Source organism: Anomaloglossus baeobatrachus, chromosome 1, assembly GCF_048569485.1.
Source record: "Anomaloglossus baeobatrachus isolate aAnoBae1 chromosome 1, aAnoBae1.hap1, whole genome shotgun sequence".
Taxonomy (NCBI): Eukaryota; Metazoa; Chordata; class Amphibia; order Anura; family Aromobatidae; genus Anomaloglossus; species Anomaloglossus baeobatrachus.
In genome coordinates, this window is record NC_134353.1 from 743092328 (window position 1) to 743118939 (window position 26612).

General features: G+C 46.9%; 1 protein-coding gene across 5 annotated transcripts in view; it reads right to left on the reverse strand.

The window, feature by feature from the left end:
- The window catches only part of CCDC62 (coiled-coil domain containing 62), a 125083-nt gene that overhangs the window by 61357 nt on the left and 37114 nt on the right, over window positions 1–26612 (reverse strand). For all 5 annotated transcript variants that reach the window (XR_012725272.1, XM_075323055.1, XM_075323033.1 and 2 more), the window contains exons 5-6: window positions 15611–15712; window positions 11167–11338 (exon numbers count right to left, since the gene is read on the reverse strand). Coding sequence is in view for 4 of the 5 variants with exons in the window: in XM_075323055.1 (XP_075179170.1) it covers window positions 11167–11338; window positions 15611–15712 (274 nt within the window). In the remaining variant the exon portion in view is untranslated. The remainder of the gene's footprint in view (window positions 1–11166; window positions 11339–15610; window positions 15713–26612) is intronic.

Below are 26612 nucleotides of genomic sequence, written 5' to 3' on the forward strand. Positions count from 1 at the left end.
CCTCGCCTGCGTGGTATCGAAGATCATGCCGAGGAATGAGATGCGTTGAGCCAGGATCAGAGATGACTTTGGTCTGTTGATCAACCAGCCGAGACGGGTTAGAGTATCCAGAATGATGTTGAGACTGTCGCGGCACTCCGACGCCGAGGGAGCCTTGATCAAAATGTCGTCCAGGTACGGGATGGCTAGAATTCCCCGGGTCCGAAGAATAGCCATGACAGTTGCCATCACCTTGGTGAAGACTCTGGGAGCTGTCGAGAGCCCGAATGGGAGAGCTGTGAATTGAAAGTGTTGCTCCTGAACCACGAAGCGTAAGGATCTCTGATGAGCTGGAAAGATCGGGATGTGGAGATAGGCGTCCTGGATGTCCACCGAACATAGGAACTCCCTGGGTTCCATGGATGCTATCACTGAGCGCAGAGACTCCATGCGGAATCACCGGAGACGGACCCGCCTGTTGAGGCGCTTGAAATCCAGAATGGGACAGACTGTGCCATTCTTCTTCGGGACAACGAAGAGGTTTGAATAAAAACCCCGAAATCTGTCTTGAGGGGGGACGGGGATGATGACCCCAGAGTCTCGCATGGACTGGATGGCCGCGAAAAAACCCTTGGTGAGCGAGGGATCCTTGGGAGGTTTGGACTTGACGAAGCGTGAGCATGGGAGAGAAGAAAACTCTATCTTGTAGCCGTGAGAGACGATGTCTCGGACCCAGGCATCGTCTATCACGGAAAGCCACGCGCTTCAGAACATGCGGAGACGACCGCCAACCCTGGATGAGGATCCGGGGACGGGAGCCCAGTCATGCGGAGGAGAATCTGTTGAATCTGGAGCTTGAGGGCTTGGACTGCTGGCCACGGAAACGCCAGGAACGCCAGTGTGGTGTTGCCTTAAAGGAGGGCTTCCGTCTCTCCTGACGTGCTGGGGACCGCTCCCGACGTGTGTTGGTAGAAAATTGCCGAAAGGGGCGAAAGGGAAAGGCCCGCCGTTTTGGAGGGGCGCGGGGGATCTTCCGTTGGGGAAGGAAGGTACTTTTGCCCCCCGTAGCCTCAGAGATGATCTTGTCCAGCTTTTCTCCGAAGAGTCTGGCACCACAGAAGGGAAGACTGGAGAGAGACTTTTTGGAGTCCGCGTTCCACGCTTTAAGCCACACGGCTCTGCGGATTGCACTAATGTTGCCGGCTGCCAGGGCTGCGGAAGCAGCAGAGTCAAGGGACGCAGCAACTACATACTTTCCGGCATGCGCGATCTGATCTGTGAGATCTGCCAGCTCGGGTCTGGGAGCTTTAGCCAGGATACCACGCCGAAGGAGCTTTGCCCAGGCGGAGACAGCCTTGGAGACCCAGGTGGATGCAAAGGCTGGAGTGATGGTGGAGCCGGAGGCTTCAAAGGCCGACCTGGCTAAGGATTCTATGGTCCTGTCCGAGGGATCCTTGAGAGAGGCGCCATCAGACAGCGGCAAGGTGGTGCTGGACGAAAGTCGGGAGATCGGAGGATCCAGTGAAGGGGCCACTGACCACTTCTGAAGAAGTTCCGGTGGAAAGGGATAAAGGACCTGTGCCCGCTTGCGCCTCTGGAAACGCTTGTCGGGATGCTCCCACTGTCTAGAGAAAACGTCCTCAAACTCCCTGTGGTTGCCAAAGCTTCTTGGCAGTTTCTTGGCCCTTTTGAAAGGGACCGATTGACTGGTAGGAGTCGGATCTACATCCTTCACCTCTAGGGTCTGATTGACACCAATGACCAGACTGTCCATCATACTGGTCAGCTTGGAGATATGTTCAGAGTCCAGATCGGAGTCAGAAGCAGAGTCCTGGTCCGAATCTGGGGCAGCCGCAGATGAGGTAGGAGATAGAGAGCGTATTGCTCTGGAGGCCAGAGAGGGGCTAGGGGAGCTGGAGGTGGACCCCGAGAGGGACCGCTTCCTAGACCTCCTGTGTGTTCTGCCCTGCCGGGCTGGAGGCGCTGCGGGCTCAGACTCGCTCTCGGTCACCGGGGGGACTCCAGAGGTGGAGGCGGGCAGACGGTCTATGGCCGAGGCTAAGGTTTTAGACATCTTAGTTAGGTTGTCCACGGACAGAGAGAGCTGAGGCCCACCCAGGCATGGGGGCCGAGTCCTCGTTACGGGCGGTGGGGGGCTCCGTAGTAGTCATGCTAGGGGTGCTACAGGCTAGGCAGATGGGGAGGACTTCCCTGAGAGAAACTTTTTTAGACAAGAGGTGCAGGCGAAGTGAAGTACTATGGCCTGTGGCTGAGAGCGGGTCGCTCTTGTGCTGGACATGGGACAGCAGGGAGAGAGAAAGGAGAGAGAGAGGGAACAGAGCAGAGGATGCCAGGAGGATGGGGACTGGGGAATGAGCTGCCTCCCAGTGGCAGAGCTTACCCAGACTCTGGCGTCCTGTGTGTGCTGGTGTCTGAAGCTGGCGCTGTGATCTGTCTGAAGCTGCAGGCTGAGGGAGCAGAGGTGGGGGCTCCGGAGAGCTGCAGGTTACTATGTGGGGAGCTGCACCGGAATGCTGCCGCTGCCTGGAGGGATCTCCGGCTGTAATGGCGCTGCTGAGGGAGTCCGGGCTGGGGGAGAAGCAGGAAGAAGCGCGAAAAAACGGCGCGCTGCCGGGAGCAGGGATTGGCTAAGAGTAAGGAGAGCCATGAGTGGACAGAAAGCGCGCGCAGAGGACTGCAGGGAATGGCTGCTAGAGCGGGCGGGCCTGCTGGGAAAGAAGGACCCGCGCGATAGGCCAGCCGGGAGGGGGCGTGGCCGGACGGGAGCTAGGCCTGGAAAGAAGCCGGGGGCTAAATTTTGGAGTGAGGCCGCAGGGGGAGCCGGAAAACGGAGCCGAGGCCGAAAGCGGGGGCAGAGCCTGTCTGGAGGGGGCTGACCAGGGGTAAGCTGTGCTATGGATTTTAATTCCTTCTTTTCCCCCTTTTTTTTTTTTTTTTTTTTTTTTTTTTTTTAAAACGGAGCCCCCCATGACCCGGGACAAGGGATGGGTACCTGTCCCGATGGCTGAAAGTCCTCCTGATCCTATGCTTGATCCTGGCCTCCTGGGAAATACGTAGGGAGACGGGTATCTTCTGGTAAGGTTTCGTCTCCCCGCCCTGATCAGGCCGGCTGTGGAGGACGAGCGTGCAGGGGGAGGGGGGCAAGGACCATCCGCCTGTCCCTCTGTGCGGATGCCCCCCAAACAGTCTTGTGAGTGTTAGGGGGGTAGGGTCCTGCCAGACAGACACGGAGGACGGACCCCACTTCTGTGCGACCGGTCTCTAGGGGGGAGAGCAGGGTGAGCTATTACACCCTGTCGCCCGACGAGCTGTGTCTGAAACGAAAAAAAGGGGAAAAAATTAAAAATACAAACCTAAGGGGCTGGAGTAGCCCCAAGTGTGTCCACCTCCTATGGACACTAAGCTTAAACTGGGGAACAATTGGCAGTTCGTGGGTGTATACTGCATAGGAGTTTTCCTTGTTTTGCTTAGTGTCGCCTCCTAGTGGCAGCAGCATACAACCCATGGTCTCTGTGTCCCCCAATGAAGCGATAAAGAAAAAAGCAATTTGGACTGGGGGATGGATTTCTATTTTCAGTTTGTTTCATCTTTACCTCATTTTAGAAAAGCCCAATTACATGTCAAACTCAGCCTCCTGTTTAAACTACAGAACTGATCTGGGTCTACTAACACAGCAGCTCCTGACCACTCCAAGCAACCGGCAATCACAATTGCTTGGGCTGGAAGAGAAAGCACTGATCGCATTTTCAATACTGTACACACAGCTCTCTTTCAGCACTGTGTATGCAGTGATCAGATCAGCAAGACAGGTGTCAAGGTCAGAATGACGATGATGATGAGACTCAAAGGATCTCTTGATATCCGGCTGCTGCTTCTAATTAAAATGTCATGGGTGCACACGAGAATGAAAAATAACTGCACAGCAAGTCAGTTACATCTATCTCCATGACCGGCTCTTAACCAAGTGTGTTCTTTATTGTTTGAAAGAGACTCTAGACCGAGCAGTAAGGGGGTGTAAACAAAAGTTTTAGTCCAATCAAGTATCGTAGGTCAGGGCTTCATGACGTAGAGAGATCTGCATATGCCCCTTGGATTGGTCAATCCAAGGCTTCAGGAATTTCATTGTCCATCTGTCTTGGGTGTAAACCAGGAAATGGTGGCCATCTTGCTATACATATATATATATATCCTAGTATATACTGAGGTTAAGGAAAATACACTGAATATGCAATATACATATATACATGTTAGTAAGAAACAAAAGCATTCACAAATATGTGAGTTAGTTCACATCTACTGAACTATATAACTGAGTCTATGAAATGGCTGAATTAAGTATTTTTGGATACTCAATTCTTTATCCTCAACAGTCCCCCCTAAAGACTTACTTCTGCCATTTCTGAATTCTAAGGGTACTGTGTTCCCTTAGGAAGAGAGGTAGAAAGATCTGTTGAAAAACCTGCCTAACTGAACGTTGAAACATGGGCGGAAAGGGGAAAGGGGTTTTCTTCACCAGTTTGAGACCAAGGACTCCTAGGCGAGTCCTCACCCTTTGTAGTTGGACTTTCCCATGTCTCAAGGTTCTCCAAGTCCTCTCTTCTAACTGTTCTGGCAATACTGGTCTAAAACTGTACAGGGTTTTCTGGAAAGGATAAGTATGAGCAGAACGCTCAGTGCAGCTCTGGTTGATTAACCCTTCTGCAATGCGAGGTGTGGATCCATAGATGTTTCTGTGGTTGGATCAGCTCCTCTAGTGTTGACTCATGGCTCTTTCTCGCTTGTCCTTTAGAATCAATCAGTCTCCTGACCGGAGACCATATGCTAATAGCTCTGATCTAAGATCTGGAATTGGAGAATACACCTGTTTAGCACACTATTCAGTCAATTATATAAAAATATACATGCCTATGCTAAACCAAAAAACATCTTACATAAAGACCTGCTTATTGCAAAAAGAAAACAGAACATATACATTTTATACACCATTTACTAGTTTCCACTTTTCTATAAAATATACACTTTTTGTAAACACATTTTTCTTTACATACCACCTTCATGTGCTTCTCAACAATAATGTCGTTTTCTGCACTGGAATACCTCTGACCAAACCTGGAAAGAAATTTACACAACACGCACAGACTTGCATACAACGTGCTCATGATATACATCTATAATCAGTTTGCAGTCTCTAAGAATGGGTAGAGCAGGTGCAGGGTGTTTCTACGGACTCTTTACAGTTTTTTCTCACTTCGTTCTAGGCACTTGTCTCACAAGACTGGGTGAGTCTGCCCACCTGGGTACTGAACCCGGTGTCACCAAAGCACACACTGACAATTGTCTTTCACAGATGTTACCTGGGCCATCATTAAGAAGAGCTCTCATGGCAGAGAAAGCTTACCACCCTTTATCCACAGACCTTCCTCAGTCAGCTGGCTCCCTGCATGTCACACTCCATTCCTTGTTGTATCGCTTGTTCCTGTAGGGATTTAAGAACACAAGGAGTAACAGAAGTCACTGACGTGACCAATGTCACCAAGGCATGGTCGGTATTGGTGAAAGACTCTCAACTCTAGGCCCGTTCACTGCTTCTTGGTCAGCTGCACCTGTGCGAGGATCTCCATCCGAATCCATCAGCTCAGATCTAGACTTTCTTTTCGGCATACCTAATTCATTTGACAACAGGAAAAAATCTACAACCTACATACACCTCTAAAGACTCTTACCCACTCCTGTTCTACCCATCTAGAGAGGGCATTTAATGCATCACTGTCTCCTGTATCAATAGGATTGGAGGGAGTGGTCGAATTTAGACTACCTCATGTGGTGTAAACAGCAGCATATCCAGTGCAGAATCGACCACCATCTGGTTTCATCTATAAAAACAAAAACTAAAAAATATACATTAGATCATTCTTATAACTTCATCTCTGATCATAATACAGTTAGTGGTCATCTATACTTCACATGACTGAGAATACTAAATAAATAAACAAACAAATAAATAAACAAATAAACATATAAGACAAGACTTTCCTATTTCAGTTAACAGATATACCTCATAGTAATCTAATAAACATAACCTATGGGAAAAAGGTCAGCTTCAAAACCAAGGTCAACTTCAAAACCTATCTAATATGCCTACTGCACCCTCCAAGAAACTGGAGAATATAATTAATACCTTATTCCCCCCTTGTTTAATTGTTTATTTACCAATATGGCAAAATTCAGCATTTTTATACTGGTATTCCCTAAAAGAAAAGATAAAACAGCAGGTAATAAATTAGCCACATACTAAAATGAACAAACACTGAAAATAACGTACATCTCACAACAATATACAATACTGGGAAATTTCAAAACTTTACAATAAACAACACTGTATCCATAAAGAAAAGAAAAGCCTTTCATAGTAGAAACGACTGAGACATGATTAAATGACAGCTGTGACTAGGCGACTAACTGGCAAAAAAATATATGAATGGTTTAGAAATAATCGTAAAAACAGAAAAGGTGATAGAGTCACAAAATAAAAATATATTGTTCAAATAAATCGCCATTAAAAACAAAACAACACAAATTATATCGCGCATCCCATAAAATTTAATATTCCCTATTCAGGTATAAACAGCAAACTAAAAATGTGAAACCCTGAACTCTAAGGGTTAAACCAAACTTACGTCACTATTGGAGAGAGACACATTCCATTCTTACTTCTTAAAGTGAGAGAGGAAGAGGGAAAAAAAACTCATCCTTTGTTATAACAAAGACATAGCAGGGAACACATCCATTACCCATGTACATTGAATGCATTATACATTTTTCCTAATTCCTTTTTACAAATGGATTTGATACATTTTGACATCAGTAGGGGTAAGTCGTTTACAATTTTTGTTTTAAATTAACTAACATAATACAAAGATATATATATTTACCTTCCTCTATTTTATTTTATGATATAATGCTGCAGGACTTTTAAAATACCAATTAATTTTATGTGAACAGATCTATTTCCACATCATTTCTGTAAAAATTTCACTTACTTATCTTTGACTTGCACTTATGGGATAACTGAGTAAACAAATATACTATTTATGCTTATTCAAATGTGTTAGTCATATATACCAGAGAACACCTCCCACCGGGGATGGGTGGAGAGCTTTGAACAAAGAGCCATTGCGAGGGGTGTGGCTTATGAGGTATACTGCCATCAGTGGGTGTAGCAAGACGGCTGCCACAGGAAGTTCCAGGCACCTGACTTCCGGGTGCAGCATCCATGTTGTGACTCCCTGGGTGTACTGGGAGTGGCTGGAACTACGTAGTAAACCAGGGATACTTTAGTGCCTGTAAATTTGCATTCCAGCATACAAAGGAGAGATATGATTAGCACCAGATATAATGACTTCTAGGGAAGAACAATAAGGCACCGCTAGAGAAAAACATTTAGTGATTCTACAAACAGCAACAGACAGTGAATGAGGTCTTTGTTCTTCATTATAAACTCACTACAGATTAATCTGAACTTCAATACATGGGTTGCAGCCTGCCATCTAGTGGTAGTCCAACGATATTACACAACTTTTTTGCAATCTTTTATATTTTTTCCGTTTTTTGTAACTAGGGCGACAGCGTTCTCAGCTCCTACTAAAAACAACATATTTATCTTTTGAACAGAGTATACAGTGCTTAATTGGATCGGCCGTTCCAATGGAGTCCTTTCTCGTCTCGTCCGCGTTTGTAACACACTGACAGTGACTCGCGTCTAATACGCATGAGAATCCGCTAACTCCAGCACCCTTACCTCAACTAAAGTGAGTTCCTTTCCTGCCTCGTTATGAAGACCTACCTGCTCATAACAGTGGCTCGCGTTTAATACGCAGAGGAATACGCTAAATCCACTTTAAGTTAACAGAACCCTTCCCGCCTCGTTTATTATCTATCCAACACTCAATATTCAATATTCAACATTTAATATTTAATATTCAATATCTAATATTTAATATCTGATGTTTAATATCTAACAAACAGTGGCTGTGTCCGCAACACAGGGGAATCGCTAGTTCTCATACTTCTGTTCAAAAACAAACAAGTTAAAAAAACTGAAAAATGCATGAACCCGTTAATTTCTCTCAAATCCAAACTAAAATAACACTTGTTTTTCTTTCAAATCATTACAACTTAATGTACTATACAAAGACTGCGGAGCTGTGTAACTTGATCTCCGCTCTGCCTCAAGCAGCTGGTGGACATATAGCCCCCACCTTTTTGCTTCCTCTGAGTGTAAGAATGTAAGGATGTGCTCCCCCCTCTCGCATTCCTTGTTCTCAATAGAAAGACTGTCAGGGATATCCCTGGGCTTAACCAGACCCCCCTTCTCCCTTTGTTCACAGCGAAGAAGAAAAAAAAAACTACAGGCAATTAACTCTCCGAGAACCAAACAGAGAAATCACAAGCTTGATTAACCATACACTTATATACAAATAAACAGCTACTCAAGAAAACACCCCATTTCTAATTACAGACAGCCGGATACTTTACAACCTACCCCTAGCCCCTATGGGAGCTGGGTCCTTCTAGCCCACCGGCGGGTGACAGTCACACCGTTAGGTCTCCGGTGCACTACCATTCTCCGGACTAGTGACCACCCACTTTCGCCAGGTGTCTCTCGATCCACAGGTAAAACAGCACACACAATGTATATGATGGTTACCTGCGAAATGAAGGGTGATCAATCCTATCAAGCGACACCTGGATACTTGTGGAGTAGCCCCCAGACGTCCGGAAAATGGAAGCTCTGACTCACCCTTTACGGTAGTCCCTTCGTGGTCGCCAGTTGTCAAGGTCAGAATGACGATGATGATGAGACTCAAAGGATCTCTTGATATCCGGCTGCTGCTTCTAATTAAAATGTCATGGGTGCACACGAGAATGAAAAATAACTGCACAGCAAGTCAGTTACATCTATCTCCATGACCGGCTCTTAACCAAGTGTGTTCTTTATTGTTTGAAAGAGACTCTAGACCGAGCAGTAAGGGGGTGTAAACAAAAGTTTTAGTCCAATCAAGTATCGTAGGTCAGGGCTTCATGACGTAGAGAGATCTGCATATGCCCCTTGGATTGGTCAATCCAAGGCTTCAGGAATTTCATTGTCCATCTGTCTTGGGTGTAAACCAGGAAAAGGTGGCCATCTTGCTATACATATATATATATATCCTAGTATATACTGAGGTTAAGGAAAATACACTGAATATGCAATATACATATATACATGTTAGTAAGAAACAAAAGCATTCACAAATATGTGAGTTAGTTCACATCTACTGAACTATATAACTGAGTCTATGAAATGGCTGAATTAAGTATTTTTGGATACTCAATTCTTTATCCTCAACACAGGGATGGCAATAAACCATGTCTGCCTTCTTGAGGAGTCTTGACATCTCTGACAGCTGGCTTCCCCTTATGCGGGCTTTACACGAGACGATATATCGTGCGATGTGTCGTCGGGGTCACAGTTTTCGTGACGCACATCCGGCATAGCGCACGCCGTCGTCTTGTGTGACACCTCCGAGCGACGCAGTATCGCTCACAAATCTTGAGTCGTGTACTTGCCGTTAACTTTCATAATATCGTTTATTTTCATGGGTGCAGGTTGTTCATCGTTTCCGTGGCATCACACGTTGCTCCGTGTGACACCACGGGAACGATGAACACAGCGTACCTGCGTCCCACGGCACCCGACGGCTTAATGGAAGGAAGGAGGTGGGCGGGATGTTTACATCTCCGCCCCTCCGCTTCCATTGGCCGGCTGCCATGTGACGCCGAACGTCTCTCCCACTTCAGGAAGTGGACGGTCGTCGCCCACAGCGAGGTCGTCCGGAAGGTAAGTGCGTGTGACGGGGGTTAAACGAGTTTGTGCGCCACGGGCAGCGATTTGCCCGTGACGCAAAAACGACGGGGGCGGGTACGATCGCTCGCGCTATCGCACAATAGATCAACTCGTGTAAAGCAGGCTTTAGTGTAGCTGCACAATCTTCATGCAGCTGCTGACTCAGGAATGGCATTCTAAAACATCATTGCTATATGAGTACAACCCAGACAAATTGTATTTTTGGATTTAAAATGAATTAAAATAACTGCTTGTTGACCACCCAAAAACTCAGAGGTCTACTTCCAACAAATCAAAATACAGTGGAACCTCACTTAACGAGTAACCCAGTTAACGAGAATTTCGCTTAACAAGCAAAGCTTTCTGTAAATTTGTAACTCGGTTTACGAGAAAGCTTTGCTGTACGAGCAAAATACTCACCGCACACACTTCCAGTTCCATACATCCACCGCGCTCTAACCCGCACTTGCAGTCCGCACAAACACACACACACGCACACACACACAGTATTATGCTCACCTTACCTTCCGTTCCATCGCCGGCCTCGTGGTTCTTGTAGTGCGCCGGTACATCGCGACAAGGGAGGAATCCTCGCGGCGAACTACAAGATCCAGGAGGCAAGCGATGGAACGGAAGGTAAGGTGAGCATAATATATGTACCTCCAGTTCCATCGCCGGTCTACTGGGTCCTGTAGTTCGCCGGTATAGGTGGTGCATCGGCAACCATAGCGACGAAGCAGGAACTTCCTCTGTCACCGCTACTCAAAGGCAGCGCTGCCTTTGACGTCAGCGCGCTGAGTGCGGAAGTTCCTCCCTCGTCGTCTTGGTTACCCGATACACAGCCCGTACCAGCGAACAGCAAGTCCCAGGAGACCGGCGATGGAACGGAAGGTAAGGGGAGCATAATATGTGCGTGTGCGTGCGAGTTTGTGTGTGTTTGTATGTGTGTTTGTATGTGTGTTTGTATGTGTGTTTGTATGTGTGTGTGTGTGTGTTTGTGTGTTTGTGCATGTGTGGAATGACACAATAGGGGACCAGGATGAGAGATTTAACAAGTTGTGGAACAAATGGTCTACATTGAAATGATTTCCTATGGGAAATCTTGCTTTGCTGAACGAGTAACAAGCACACTGCCAGAACGGATTGTTCTCGTTAACCAAGGTTCCACTGTACCCAATATGAGTAGAGCTTTCACCACACAGCTTAAACATCAGAGCTTGTGCTCCCATTGCAAGATGCGATCAAACCTGTGATGTTCAGTTGTGAAAAAAATCCCATACCATTTAGCTTATCAAGTTCAGTCTCCAAGTCTTTTATTCTGGGCTTTAACCCTTGCATATCTTTCTTAGCTGAAGTTTCCCTTAGTCTTGTCTCACGTAAGGCAGTCTCCAGATCTTTGAGTCGAAAAGTGAACTCAGTGATGTGATTGGTTGCTTCTATTATATCTTTGTCCTACATTAGGGTGAAATAAACCCCCATATTAAATTTACTTCAAAACAGAATTATTTTTTTTGTTATAACACAAACAAACCCAGGCAACTAGTTAATAGCAAAATTATTTTATGTGTGTCTGTCAGTAAATTGATTTTTCTGACAAAAATACAACTGTCAGTAATAATGTGCCAAATGGCAGCACAGCTTACACAATGGCTCAAAGGAGCAGTGACTAAAGTCTATTGGGTTCTGCAGAGTCTCTGCCATCTTGATGAGAACAGTAGCTACCATCTGACTATCATGGACACCCTTTCATACACTCATATGCATGCCACTTGTAACTTTCATTGAACCTGTAGTGACTGGTAAATGGTTAAATAGCTGCTTCTCATGTAGGATGCCAATTCCTAGACCTAGTGTTTATATTCTAAAAGGACACCATGAATAGAAAAACCACACAGAAAAGTAAAATCATTTCCTTTGTTAAAGGGGTATTCCTATCTCATCTTTACATCGGTTCCTGAGACAAAATGAAACAAACATACTTATAAAAAGAAAGGTATGTACATTATGCCCTGTTCTGTAGGCTATCAAGTCCATATCTGTATTTATTTTGGGTCACCCCTGATTACGTGGTTCTGGAGTGGTGGCCACATGATCTTGCTTTCCTTTTGCAGAATATGCTCAGGTTCATTATAGTGATTATGCAGACCATGTGCAGAACTTCTTGCCCTGGCTACCTGGCACACTATAGATCGCTCCCAGAAACAGTCAAGAAGCCCATGAGCCATCCAATACTTCTCAAGTACATTCAGGTAATCTCAAACTTGCACAAGTATGTGCCGCTTGTAACCGTTCAATCCAAGATAGATTGGTCTAATCTGTATCTTAAGCCATGTCGTTTAGCTGAGGAGACAACATCAGTACCGATGTCTTGCAAATATGAAAATAAGGTAGCACTTCAAGCCGAGGAAACCTTCATTCACACATACGTTTCAGCTCCCAACTGGCATTTGCAAGCTGGCTGTTTGTAGATGAAATGTTGCATGGGTGAATAAAGGTTTCCTCTACTTTAACCCCTTCAGCCCCGGGGCACTTTCCGTTTTTGCGTTTTTGTTTTTTGCTCCCCTTCTTCCGAGAGCCGTAACTTTTTATTTTTCCGTCAATCTTGCCATATGAGGGCTTGTTTTTTGCGGGACAAGTTGTACTTTTAAATGAAACCATAAGTTTTACCATATGGTGTACTGGAAAGCAGCAAAAAAATTCCAAGTGTGGAAAAATTGCAAAAAAAGTGTGATGGCACAATAGTTTTTGGGATCTTTTATTCACGGTGTTCACTATATGGTAAAACTGATGTGTGGGTATGATGCCTGGGGTCGGTGCGAGTTTGTAGACACCAAACATGTATAGGTTTACTTGTATCTAAGGGGTTAAAAAAAAAATCACAAGTTTGTCCAATAAAAGTGGCGCACGTTTTGCGCCATTTTCCGAAACACGTAGCGTTCTTATTTTTTGGGATCTATGGCTCAGTGACAGCTTATTTTTTGCGTCTCGAGCTGATGTTTCTAATGGTACAATTTTTGCGCAGATGCTACGTTTTGATCGCCTGTTATTGCATTTTGCGTAAAACTTGCGGCGACCAAAAAACGTAATTTTGGCGTTTGGAATTTTTTTCCCGCTACGCCGTTTAACAATCAGATTAATTGATTTTATATTTTGATAGATCGGGCATTTCTGAACGCGGCGATACCAAATGTGTATATTTATTTATTTTTTAACCCTTTAATTTTCAATGGGGGGAAAGGGGGGTGATTTGAACTTTTAGGTTGTTTTTTTTTAATTTTTTAAAACTTTTTTTTTTACTTTTTTTATTTTATTTTACTAGTCCCCCTAGGGGGCTATAGCGATCAGCAATGCGATTGCTGATCGCTATCTGCTGATCACAGCTATACCACTGTAAACAGCAAATAGTCACTTTCTTTTTTCCTCTGCTCCCGGCCGAGGAAGAATGAAAGTGAAACTTCATACCAGCAGGTGTCATCACATGACCCTGTGCTACGATGGCAACCACCGAACGTCACGTGATCACTCACGTGACGTCCGGAGGGGGCGGCGGTAAGTAAAAAAACATGGCCGCGCGCATATAGATCTCGCTGCCAGACTTTGGCAGCGAGATCTAAGGGGTTAATGTTCCGGGTGGAATGCGATTCCACTCGGAACATGTAGGCACACATGTCAGCTGTTGAAAACAGCTGATATGTGTGCCGATCCACGCCGCCTGCCCGCGGCAGGGGGCGGGGCTTACCAGGACACGATCCATGACGGAAAGATCCGTCCATGGTCGTGAAGGGGTTAAACCCCTTCTCAGGTTCCATATTTGCTGCATGAAGGGACCCTATAGACCAGGGATCTCAAACACGTGGCCCGTGGGCCACATGCGGCCCCTTAGGCTGCTTCTTGTGGCCCGCCGACCCATGGCCCCCGTGATGATCGCGGCTGGTGCAAAAGCAGTCAGCACTTTATTTCAGATGATTTGCCGTGGCTGCGCATAGTCAAACTCTGTAGAGAGGTATTCCAATAGCAGTTGCCGGCCGATCAGAGTAGCTGAAGTGTATGAGGTCAGTTGCTGGCCTCTGATCGGCCAGCGGCTGCCTGTGGAATAGTTGTGCACAGAGCTTGACTCTGCACAGCACATCTGAAGTAAAGTGTTAACTGACAGGCCGGAAGAATCAGGAAAGAGTACACAGAGGGAGGACAGGTAAGAAGAATTGGTGCGTGAGCGTGCGTGTGTAGAATGGCACAATAGGGGAGACTGCTACAGGGCATTGCTACAAGAGGAGGTACAGGAAAGGGGACATTACTACAAGAAGAGCACAAAGATGGGCACATTACTATAGGATGGGGCACATTTCTACAAGAAGGGGAACATTATTAAAAGATGAGGACCAAGATGGGAAAATTACTACAAGCCAAAATAACTATAAGTGGTAATAGTAAAACAATATTACTTACAAGGAGACAAAATGTAAAAAATAAAGCATGTTTTTTCTTCACCATTAACACATACAAATACTTTATGTTATAATATATGACAAACAAGCGTAATGTGTTCATAAACAATGATCATAACATGAGATAGACACCATAGGTACAATTAACAATGTCACTTGGCTTTGCAAAGGATACCACCACCACCGCCACCGCCGCCGTTCGGCCAGTCTGAAAAGTCTTCACTTCACCTGGCTCTGAGAATGACATCACTCCCACGTGCGTCTTCTAGCCAGCACTGTAGAAATCAGTTACATCTTCCCGTTCTGGGTTAGGCTCCTTTCACACTGCGTTTTGCCTTACGTTCACAGGTCCCGTCGGGGCATCTGACCGAACCGCCCCTCCCCCACCCTGCAAAGCGTGTTTTGGACGCATGCGCCGACAGGAACATTGACTGTAATGGAGCACACTACGTTAACTTTGTAGGGTGGGGGAGGGACGGTTCGGACGGATGCCCCGATGGGACCTGTGAACGTAAGGCAAAACGCAGTGTGAAAGGAGCCTCAGAGCTTTGCAGACAGAGTGGCCTGATCTGTCTAATAAGCAATGAATGTCCATATATTGTTGGCTGCCGTGTAAAATATAACAGACTAGGAGATACAGAAGGGTCTTACTGTATATACCGTAGTAGGAGATGGGATATGGAAACTCCCTATGTTGCTAATATTACTTATATACAGGCATGAGGAGTCCACATTATAATGCAACCAAAATGAGGGCTGAGACCAGGACCGCAGGAGGTAAAGGAAATAAAATAATTTACATTTATGAAAAGAAAAAGGGTTGAAATTTGGTTTGAAAAAAAATCTGCTAAATCTATGGAAAAAAATTGGGAGATGGCAAAACATCTTTAATTTCTTAATCTTCAATACAATTTTGTCTCTGCAATTTAAACAGAGAAATATAGAATGGAGTATTCTCTGTGTGTCGCAGGATGCTGGCCATCTTTCCCTTTTACTACCTTATCTAGCTATAAGCAACTGGCTGCAGAAGGAACTTCACTCCTCTGCAGTTTAGTTGGCCAAACACGTTAGATTAATGTCGGATGGGATGACCATTATAGATGCATTGGATGTCAGAGAAGCGAAGAATTGGGTAGTTAGGTTTCAACATACCCAGCATACCACAGAGCGCATTAGGTCTTAATTTAGTATACACCAGTACAGTCTGCTGTGATGTAGCCGTATCATTTTTAAAATCAATACACACCAATAATTGTTAGAAAAAATACATGTGAATTACCTTCAGTTTTAACAAAGTGGAAAGCTCCTGCTCTCCAGCCTTTAATCGGCCCACTTCGGCAGACAGCTCCAAAACTGAATAATTCAAACTTTGATTTTTTTCCTAAAAAGACAAATCAAATAAGTCCAGGATTTTAAGAAGTAAAGACGATTTTTCGATTTACCATAAAATCTCTAAAAAGCCTTCATTGGGGGACACAGGAAACCATGGGTGCTTACTACTGCTGCCACTAGGAGGCTAACACTAAGGGGCCCTTTGCACAGTACGACATCGCAAGCCGATGCTGTGATGCAGAGCGCGATAGTCCTCGCCCCCGTCGCAGCTGCGATATCTTGTGATAGCACCCGTAGCGAATATTATCACTACGGCAGCTTCACATGCACTTACCTGCCCTGCGACGTCGCTCTGGCCGGCGACCCGCCTCCTTCCTAAGGGGGCGGGTCGTGTGGCGTCACAGCGACGTCACATGGCAGGCGGCCAATAGAAGCAGAGGGGCAGAGATGAGCGGGGACGTTAACATCCCGCCCACCTCTTTTCTTCCGCATTGCAGACAGGATGCAGGTAGGAGATGTTCCTCGCTCCTGCGACTTCATACACAGCGATGTGTGCTGCCGCAGGAACGAGGAACATCATCTTACCGTCGCTGCAGCCAAAATAATAAAAAAATGACCGACACTACACCGATCATACGATACCGACGCTTTTGCGCTCGGTAATCGTAGTTAAAACGATTTACACACTACGATGTCGAGAGCGACGCCGGAAGTGCGTCTCTTTCGATGTGACCCCACAGACATCGCACCTGCGATGTCATAGTGTGGAAAGAGCCCCTAAGAGTTACCTAAAAAAATCTAAGAAAAAAATTCTGCTCCTCCTTAGCAGGCTATACCTGTACACTAGAATCTATTCAGTAAGTGATAAAAGCTGTAGAAGAAGCAGAAAAAAATTTAAACACACATGCCCAATGGGGCAAAAAGAAAAGGAAAGGTTCTGTGCCCCCCAAAGGTGCTGTGAGCAAGGGATCTTACCATAAGTCCAAAAATCCTCTATTCTTGGGCAATTCATTGGAGAAAATGATCGTAATCAGGAAAGCCACCTTCCAGGAAAGCTATAGACTGGTTCAAAAGGGAGGACACTGTAAAGCGTTGAGCACCAGGATGAGGTTCCAGTGATACAAGGAAGGCAGGGTAAGGAGGACAGAGTGGGCCACACCCTGAAGAAAAGCCTTGATTTTAGGGTTTGAAGTTATATTTTTCTGGAATAAAATGGACAAGGCTGAGACCTGGCCCTTGGGCTAATGTTGATAAATGTAAAGTAATGCACTTAGGTCAGCGTAATCCTATTGCTGCTGCTCCATACATTAAATGGAAGTAAACTCGGGACTACAGAACAGGAGGACTTGGGTATTCTGGTTACAGGTAAGCTGAGCAGCAGCACTCAATGTCATGCAGCAGCTGCAACAGCAAAGAAGAGTTTAGGGTGTGTAAAAAGAGATTAGATCCCATGATCCCAAAGTATCGTTACCCCTCTATAAATCACTTGTAAGGCCACATCTGGAATATGGGATCCAGTTTTGGGCTCCACATTTTAAAAAGGACATTCAGAGGTTAGAGTAAATTCAAAGGCCGGTAACTAGACTACTACAAGGAATAAAGGCAGCTCATATGATAACAGGTTGAAAAAGTTAGATTTGTTTAGCTTAGAAAAAAAGACGTCTCAGAGGAGATCTTATTTATATGTAAAAATACATGTGTGCAATATAAAAGAACTGGCATATGACTTATGCCTTCCAAAGACAATACATGGGGCATACACTGCGAATGGAAGAAAAGTGATTCCGGCAGCTAAATAGGAAAGGGTTCTTTACAGTTAGAGCAGTCAGACAGTGGAATGCCCTACTGCGAGAGGTAGCAATGGCAGATACTATAAAAACTTTTAAAAAAGGGTTGGATGATTTACTCAGTACACACAACATTGTTGGTTATAAATGACTTAGGGACAAAATGTAGAATTGGTGGAGGAAGGTTGATCTAGATGGACCTAGGTCTTTTTTTTTTTTTAACACAAGTAACTATGTATATTACCATAGATCACATTCCCCAAGGGGGTTACAAATATCACAATTAATCTAAAGATACATAAATTAGATCATACAAAACTGTCTAGCATTGCCTACATATAAAAACCGCGGCGTTTGTCTTCAACTCCATGTAGTCCTAGTGACAAAGTTCATTGGTTAATACCGCACATGATCTCCAGAGTCCAGTCACAGTGCAGATCTATTACGCATGCGCCAGCATCTTTATTAGTCCTTATGCCAAGCAGATGATAGAAGCGGTCACATGTGTACAGCGGACCAATAACAGAAGAGTTCCACTGCGCAGGCGTTCTGATGTCACTAGTCATATGGGTCATCCTGACCTCAATCCTCCATTTTCCCGAAGACAATAAAAACTTTTAAAAATGGCTGGATGACTTACTCAGTACACACAACATTGTTGGTTATAAATGACTTAAAGACAAAATGAATAATTGGTGGAGGAAGGTTGAACTAGATGGACCTAGGTCTTTTTTCAACCTATGTAACTAAGACCTGGCTACAGGAATGCAAGGAGAGATGGTAGATAGTGTTGAGCGAGTAGTTAACTATTCGTTCTCGCTATGCTGGTAGCAAGTACTGTCCGCTACTCGCATATTCGTTAAAAGTAGCGGGCGCAATGTAAGTCAATGGGAAATACTAAGTAGCAAGTAACCTGAAAGCCATACTATTCGCTACTTGCACGAATAGTACGGCTTTCGGGTTCCCCACTACTTAGCGAGTATTTCCCATTGACTTACATTGCGCCCGCTACTCGTAACGAATATGCGAGTAGCGGACAGTACTCGGTAACAGCATAGTGAGTACAAATAGTTAACTACTCACTCAACACAAATGGTAAAAGAAAAAAAAAAACATAGGGAAAACCTTGTGAGATTTGCACCAGCGGAAGATGGCCTTCTATGTACAATAGCTAATATGAGATGGGGATAGCTTCCATGCCTAGATCATGGTCTGGATAACCTCAAAAAAAAACTTGATGATTTCAGAACTACGGCTTTAACAACCATGCTGTTAAATTGAGCAACTGAAAATTCAGGTAGAAGAGAGGAAAGTAGGTTTGGTAAATCTGTAAGACAACCTGTAACATCTGCGAGGAGGTTGACCACTTCCATGTACCATGATCTTCTGCGTCAATCTGGGGCCGTGAGGATGACAAGGATTGATTCTAACTTTATCTTCTTTGGTTTTAGGTAGCAATGATAGAGTAGGGAACAAATAAGAGAAAGAAAATTGGGACCATTCAATCGTCAGAGTGTCGGAGGCGACAACTGGATCAAAAACTCTGGACACCAACCAAAGAACTTTTCAGTTGTGACTACATGCTATAAAGGCCGACGTCTGGAGTGCACCATTGGAGGAAAATCTGATCGAAGAGTGTAGGATGCAGGGATCACTCTTCCACTGTTAGTTCTTTCTGAATACCAGCAATCTCAGGATTTTCTTTTTCCTGCCCAGTAGAGAATTTGTGAGAACTCTGAGTCGACAAATAATGGCAGAGTCCCTCCTTCATGGCTGATGTAAGCTATGGTGAAGGGGTTGTCGGACCGAATTTGAATTGGGAGACCCAACAACAGTTGGTCCTGCCAATGTAGAAGTGATAAGACGAATAGTTTTGAGTTCTGCCACCAGATCACAGACTGCCTTTCTCGGGTGTGAGGAGAGAAGCAATTGGCAACCAAGAGAGGACAGTGTGGTTCCAAAAGGAAAGCCATGTCAGCTCTAAAGGCCCGGAGTGGAACTGAGCAAATAGGAGAGTCTCAATAAAAGCAACCATCTTGCCTGGAATGCTCATGCAGAAGCAGAGAAGAAGTGTAGAGTGATGGCTCAGAGGTTGGATGCCAGTTTATAAAGCCAACATTTTGTTCTCTGGAAGAAAAACGCTCAATTGGACAGTGTTGAACAGCATTCCAAGAGAGATAAGGTGCTGAGCTGGAATGAGAGATTACTTTGATTGGTTAAAGATCCATTCGAAGTGGCAGAGTGTGGTCTGTGACTCGAAGTTCTCAGAGTAGGAGGAAGCCTTCACAAGTATGTCATTCAGGTATGGGATGACCAGTATCCCCTTGACACACAGAAGGGCCATGACAGCAGCCGTGAGCTTTGTGAACACCCTGGGGAAGAGGCTAGCCCAAAGGGTAGAAAACTTAAAATGCTAATTGGTCGACAGTAAAACAGATGTGCTGGAAAAATGGCGATATGAAGCTAGTTAACACTTAAGATGCCAAAGGAAAAATTCCCCGGGATCAAAGGAAGCAATAACGGAGAAAAGGAACTACATCGTGAAGCAGCAAAGCCTGACACGCATGTTGAACAATTTTAAATCTAGAATGGGACAAACAGCCAAACCGTCCATCTTGAGAATGGCAAAAGGTTTTAGAAAAGTTCTTGAAAGGGAACAGGAACAACAATGCCTGACTGGAGAAGGGAGGAAATTGTGTTGAAAAATAACGTGTAGGGGTGGGATAGAGAAAAAAAAAATCTGATAAAAGAGTAGAGAATTCTAACTTGTGTGCAAAGGAGACAATTTTCCTGACCCAGGCATCGTTGACTGTGCAAAGCCACTTGTCCCGGAACAGGAGGACATGGCCACATACCTGAAGAGGGTTCCCGGGTTGGGGTGCCCTGTCATGTGGATGAAGACTTATTGCTTCTGGTCCATGAAGACTTGGCAGACTGGTTGCATGGCAACAGGATGGAGTCAGCTTGAAGGATGGTCTCTTTTTTTTTTTACTTGAGGGACAGTAGCTCTCACTTGCCAGTTATAAAAAAAACTGACGAAAGGCGCAATACTGATGTGACTTTCGGGTGGACGAATACCAGGTAGATATCATCTGTGAGAGCACAGTGCTCTTCCCACCTGTGGCATTCAAAATGGTCTTGTCAAGTTTTTCATTGAAATAGCAAGAGCCCACTAATGGATGACTTAAAAGATTGTTTAGATTCAGGCTCTGCATTCCACAACTTGAACCAGTGTGTGCGATGGATGGCTAAAAAAGAGAATTTTGTTTACTTACCGTAAATTCTTTTTCTTATAGTTCCGACATGGGAGACCCAAACCATGGGTGTATAGCTTCTGCCTCCGGAGGACACACAAAGTACTACACTAAAAGTGTAGCTCCTCCCTCCGAGCATATACACTCTCCGGATGACAAATCCAACCAGTTTAGTGCCAAAGCTGAAGGAGGACATCCACCCATAAGTAGAGATAGAGTAAAACCCGGAATAACCGGAACTTCTGTCTACAACAACAGCCGGTGAAAACACACGGAACCAGAAAGCTGCCAACAGGCAACAGGGAGGGTGCTGGGTCTCCCATGTCGGAACTATAAGAAAAAGAATTTACGGTAAGTAAACAAAATTCTCTTTTTCTTTATGGTTCCTTATGGGAGACCCAAACCATGGGACGTCTCAAAGCAGTCCATGGGTGGGAATAAACAGAAACTGAGAAGTAGGCGAAACCTAACTTCACAAATGGGCGACAGCCGTCCGAAGGATGCGTCTGCCCAAGCTCGCATCTGCCGAAGCATGAGCATGCACTTGGTAGTGCTTCGAAAGGGTGTGCAGACTAGACCAAGTGGCAGTCTGACAGACCTGCTGAGCCGTAGCCCAAGAGGCACCGACAGCTCTGGTCGAGTGCGCCTTAATCCCTGGCGGGGGAGGCATCTGAGAACATAGGTAGGCATCGGATATGGCCGACCTAATCCAATGAGCTAGGGTCGGTTTAGAAACAGAGAGACCCTTGCGCGGACCTGTGGTCAGCACAAAAAGAGAGGTGCACCGCCTAAAAAAACAGCGGTGCGTGACACATAGATCCGGAGCGTCCGCACCAAATTTAAAGCATGCAACGCTTTCTCAAAGCGATGCACAGGGGCCGAACAAAGGGAAGACAATGAAATGTCCTGGTTAAGGTGGAACGGAGACACCACCTTAGGGAGAAGGCCCGGAGCTGGATGGAGAACCACCTTGTCTTGGTGAAAAAAACCCAAAAAGGGTGACTCCGAAGAGAGCACAGTCAAATAAGAGACTCTCCTGAGAGAAATTATGGCCCCCAGAAAAATTACTTTCTGTGAAAGACTAAACAACGAAACCTCCCTAAGAGGCTCAAAGGGGGGTTTCTGTAAGGCCATGAGGACCAAAGAAAGGTCTCAGGGATCCAGAGACCGCCGGTAAGGCGGAATGATGTGAGATGCGCCCTGCATTAAGGTGCGCACCTGGGCCAGTCGGGCGATACGCCGCTGACAGAGCCGAGACCTGTCCCTTGAGGGAATGAGGGACAGACCTAGCTGCAGGCCGGACTGTAGAAAGGACAGGATGGTCGGCAAGGAAAAAACGGCCAAGGAGCATGGCCGGAAGAACGACACCAGGACAGGAAAATTCTCCAAGTCCTGAGGTAAAACCTGTCCGAGGAAGACTTCCGAGCCTGAGTCATAGTGAAGATGACCTCGGAAGGAATGCCTGAAGCCGTAAGGATTCAGGGCTCAAGAGCCACGCCGTCAATCTGAGAGCCGCAGAATTGTTGTGGAAAACGGACCCTCTGAGAGAACGTCTGGCCGGTCCGGGAGATGCCACAGCACCTCTACGAACAGACGGAGCAGGTCTGGGAACCAAGCTCGCCTGGGCCTGGGGCGATGAGTACGACCCGACGGCCCTCCATTTTGATCTTGCGCAGGACTCTGGGCAAGAGAGCTAGAGGGGGGAAACACGTAGGCCAGACGGAACTGGGACCAATCTGGAACCAGCGCATCCGCTGCCAAGGCCTGAGGATCGTGGGAGCGAGCCACGTAAACCGGGACCTTGTTGTTGTGCCGGGATGCCATTAGATCCACTCCCGGAGTGCCCCGCCTGCTAAATTGACCGGAACACTGCCGGATGCAGGGCTCACTCGCCGCTGTCCACGGTTTGACGGCTGAGATAATCTGCCTCCCAGTTTTCTGCGCCTGGGATGTGGACTGCGGATATGGTGGACTTGGAGTCCTCCGTCCACTGAAGGATATGTTGAACTTCCAACATTGCTAGGCGGCTGCGAGTCCTAGGACTACAGCCCTGATTTCCAGCACATTGATCGAGAGGGCTGATTCGGACGGAGTCCAAGTGCCCTGTGCTCGGTGGTGGAGAAACTTTGCTCCCCAGCCGGATAGACTGGCATCCGTGGTGAGAATCACCCATGACGGGGCCAGAAAGGAGCGTCCCTGGTACAGAGAGAGGGGCCGAAGCCACCACTTAAAGAGAGCTCCTGGTCTGTGGCGACAGAGCCACCAGCCTGTGCAAGGAAGAAATCCCTTGTCCCAACAGCGGAAAATGTCCAGCTGCAGGGGACGCAGATGGAACTGGCAAGGGGAACCGCTTCTATTGACGCCACCATCTGACCCAGCACCTGCATGAGGTGCCTGATGGAATGACGGCGGAGCCTCAGCAGAGAGCGAACCGCCAGATGAAGAGACTGCTGTTTGACTAAGGGCAGCTTCACAAGTGCCAGCAGAGTCTCGAATTGCATCCCTAGGTACGTAAGTTCCTGGGTCGGGGTCAGAGTGGACCTGCAAGCGTGGCGAGAGTGAGCGAGACACTCCGCTGACAGTCTGCACTGGATGAAGCCCTGACTAGAAGGGCGTCCAGGTAAGGAATCACTACCAACCCCTGGAGGAGCAGAACCGCAACTGGTGAATACACGAGGGGCCGTGGCTAACCCAAAGGGGAGAGCCACGAATTGGAAATGTTCCTCTCCGATTACAAAACGTAGCCAACGCTAGTGTGAAACTGCGAATGGCACATGCAGAGAGACATCTCTGATGTCGATGGATGCTAAGAAATCTCCTTGGGTCATTGACTGATCGCAGAGATTCCATGCAAAATTGCCGCACCTGAACATGCTTGTTGAGAAGCTTGAGATCCAGGTCGGAAAGCACCGTCCTTTTCGGGGACTAGGAAGAGATTTGAGTAGAAATCTCAGAACCGTTCCCAGTCGGGAACTGGTACAATTACTCCATTGGCCTGCAAGAATGCCACGGCCTGTGAGAAGGCGGCGGCCTTGGAGCAGGGGGGAGTTGACAGAAAAAATCTGTTTGGCGGCTGAATAGAATTCTATTCTGTAGCCGTGGGAGATGGTAACCCACACCCACTGATCGAAGACGTGTTGAAACCACACGTCGCCCAAGAGGGAGAGCCTGCCACCGACCAAGGACGTTACTGGCGCGGCCAGATAATCAAGAGGAGGCTGCCTTGGTGGCAGCAGCTCCTGCCGACTTAGGACGCGGCTTCATGCGCCAGTTGGTTTACGGACCTTGGCTGAGTTAGTGGACGAGGCCGAGGGCTTAGAGGACGACCAGTTAGAGGAAACGAAAGGAACGAAACCTCGACTGGTTCCTGCCCTGGAAGGATTCCTGGGTTGTGGCATGGAAGTACTCTTCCTGCCAAAAGCTTCCTTAATAATTTCATCCAGTTGTTCACCGAATAGACTGGTCCCAGCAAAAGGGAGTCCAGCAAGGAACTTCTTAAGAAGCATCTGCCTTCCACTCTCGAAGCCACAGGAACCTGCGGATAGCGAGGGAAGTAGCCGAGGCCACCGCAGTGCGGTGACAGTCTCCAGCTATAGGATGAAAAGACTTAAGCCTGGAAGTTAAGGCAACCAATTCGGGCATAAAGGCCCTGGTGAGGGAATGCATCTCCTCCCGAGAAGCAGAGATGGCTTTGAGAGCCCGCACTGCTGCAAAAGATGGGGAGCACGAGGCCCCTGCCGCCTCATATATAGATTTGGCCAGAAGGACAACCTGGCGGACAGTGGGATCCTCAGAGAGGTGCCGTCAGCCACTGATACAACTGTCCGGGCTGAAAGTCTAGACACCGGAGGGTCCACCCTTGGTGAATGAGCCCACTCCTTGACCACCACTGGTGGAAGGGGGAAACAGTCATCAGAACCACGCTCTGGGAAGCGTCTGTCAGGACAGGCTCTGGGCTTGGTCACAGTGACCTGAATGCTGGAGTGGATAAGGAACACACTCCTTGTTCTCTTAGGCAAGGTATACTGATGCTTTTCTGCCAAAGAGGGGAGCTCCCCTGATACACGCGGATTGAGGTCCAGTACAAATATAATGGACGCAATCAAATCATTAGCATCTGCGTCACTTTCGGACAGATCAATGGGGTACATTGAGAGCGTCCGAGCCCCCAGTAAGGCATCCTCCTTGTCCTGCGAGTCAGCTCGTGAACCAGAGCCGCGGGGCGAGGAGGGAAAGGGGACCCTGCGTCTCCATTTTAGGAGGACGGGCTCCCAGATGAAGAATCCTCTGTGAGCTTTGCTGAGCGAGCCGTAGCAGCAGAAGCGCCCTGAGAAGGGGGCTGATGCATGCTCAGCAGTGTCCGGGACAGCTGTCCCCTGGAGAGAGGGATTCTACCCCGGAGCCGGAGCAGCCGGAGGGACCACTGGGGATAAGCCTCCAGGCTGAGGCACCACTATGTCAGAGCAGGCATCACAATGTGGTTATGTGCTCGGTACAGACAGTACGAGTCAACATGCGGTGCATAATAAAAAACAGCCTTGCAGCCCTGCACTGATATGAGACATGCTGCAGAAGTGGGGGCTCTGTCCAGAAAGACCCCCAGCAGAGTATATAAACAGAGTATATAAGCAGCAGCACAACCAGAGGTTGTGGCTTGCCAGACCGTTTAACATAGGGGCATCTCTGTGCCCTCCAGATTCCCCAGAAGTGGGGGCTTTTCGGAAAAAAACCCCCAGCAGAGTATATAAACAGAGTGTATAAGCAGCTGCACAACCGGAGGTTGTGGCTTGCCAGACTGTTTAACATAGGGGCATCTCTGTGCCCTCCAGATCCTCCAGAACTGGGGGCTCTGTCCCAGGCCCCCATTTGTCACAATGTGTTTGCAGACATTGATCTCTGTGCCCTAGAACGCTGAGAAAATGGCGTCCGCAGCGAGGAGAGGGGGCGGGGCCTACTCTGAGAGCAGGACGGAGGGCAAATGAGGCACACAGGGGAGGGAATCTTTCCTCAGTGAGGAGTGTCCCTTCCCTGTGCTGAGCAGCCGGTGGGCGGAGCCACCCTGTCTCACTGCACTGACTGACATAGAATCGAAACTAGGCCTCAGGCGAAGCCGGGGCCTAGATTTAAACATGCGGCCAGCGTGCAGGCACCATCGGCGCGGTTCTCCAGTGAAAACTGGAGAACCGGCCGGAAATGTTAAAACATACATATAACACATTCTCCCCCACAAATAAAGTACAAGGGACCCCTAGAAAGACCACTTTCTGTGGTAATAACGTCTCAGTACTTAGCTTGAGACGCAGGTGCCAGGTCCCTGGGGGGTCATCGCTCCGTCCGGCAGGATCCTGAACAGGGCGGCGGATGGAGACCGGTCTCCTGCAAAGCAGTGAGAACCGTGATGGCTCCCACTTCAAGCCAGAGCCCCAAGGGATGGCGAAGGAGCGCGGCATGTGAAGGCTCCAGCCCTGAAATCAACCTTAACAGCACCGCCGACACAGTGGGGTGAGAAGGGACATGCCGGGAGTCCAGATTGGACCCGCTTTTCTTCCAAATCTTTGAAATCAAAAATCAAAAATCAGAGGATGCATGTGTGTGTGTGACCTCCTGAACACAAAGCATTGAACTGGTTGGATTTGTCATCCGGGGAGTGTATATGCTCGGAGGGAGGAGCTACACTTTTAGTGTAGTACTTTGTGTGTCCTCCGGAGGCAGAAGCTATACACCCATGGTTTGGGTCTCCCATAAGGAACGATAAAGAAATATTGCATGAGGCTTGTGCAGAACAGCTTCCAGCTTCAAGAAAAGCGAAGCAAAGATACCTTTTTTAAAATCAGATATTTTTATTATCTTTTTGAACAACCAAACATAGGTACATTTATAACAAAAGAAAGAATCCCCCATCTCCACT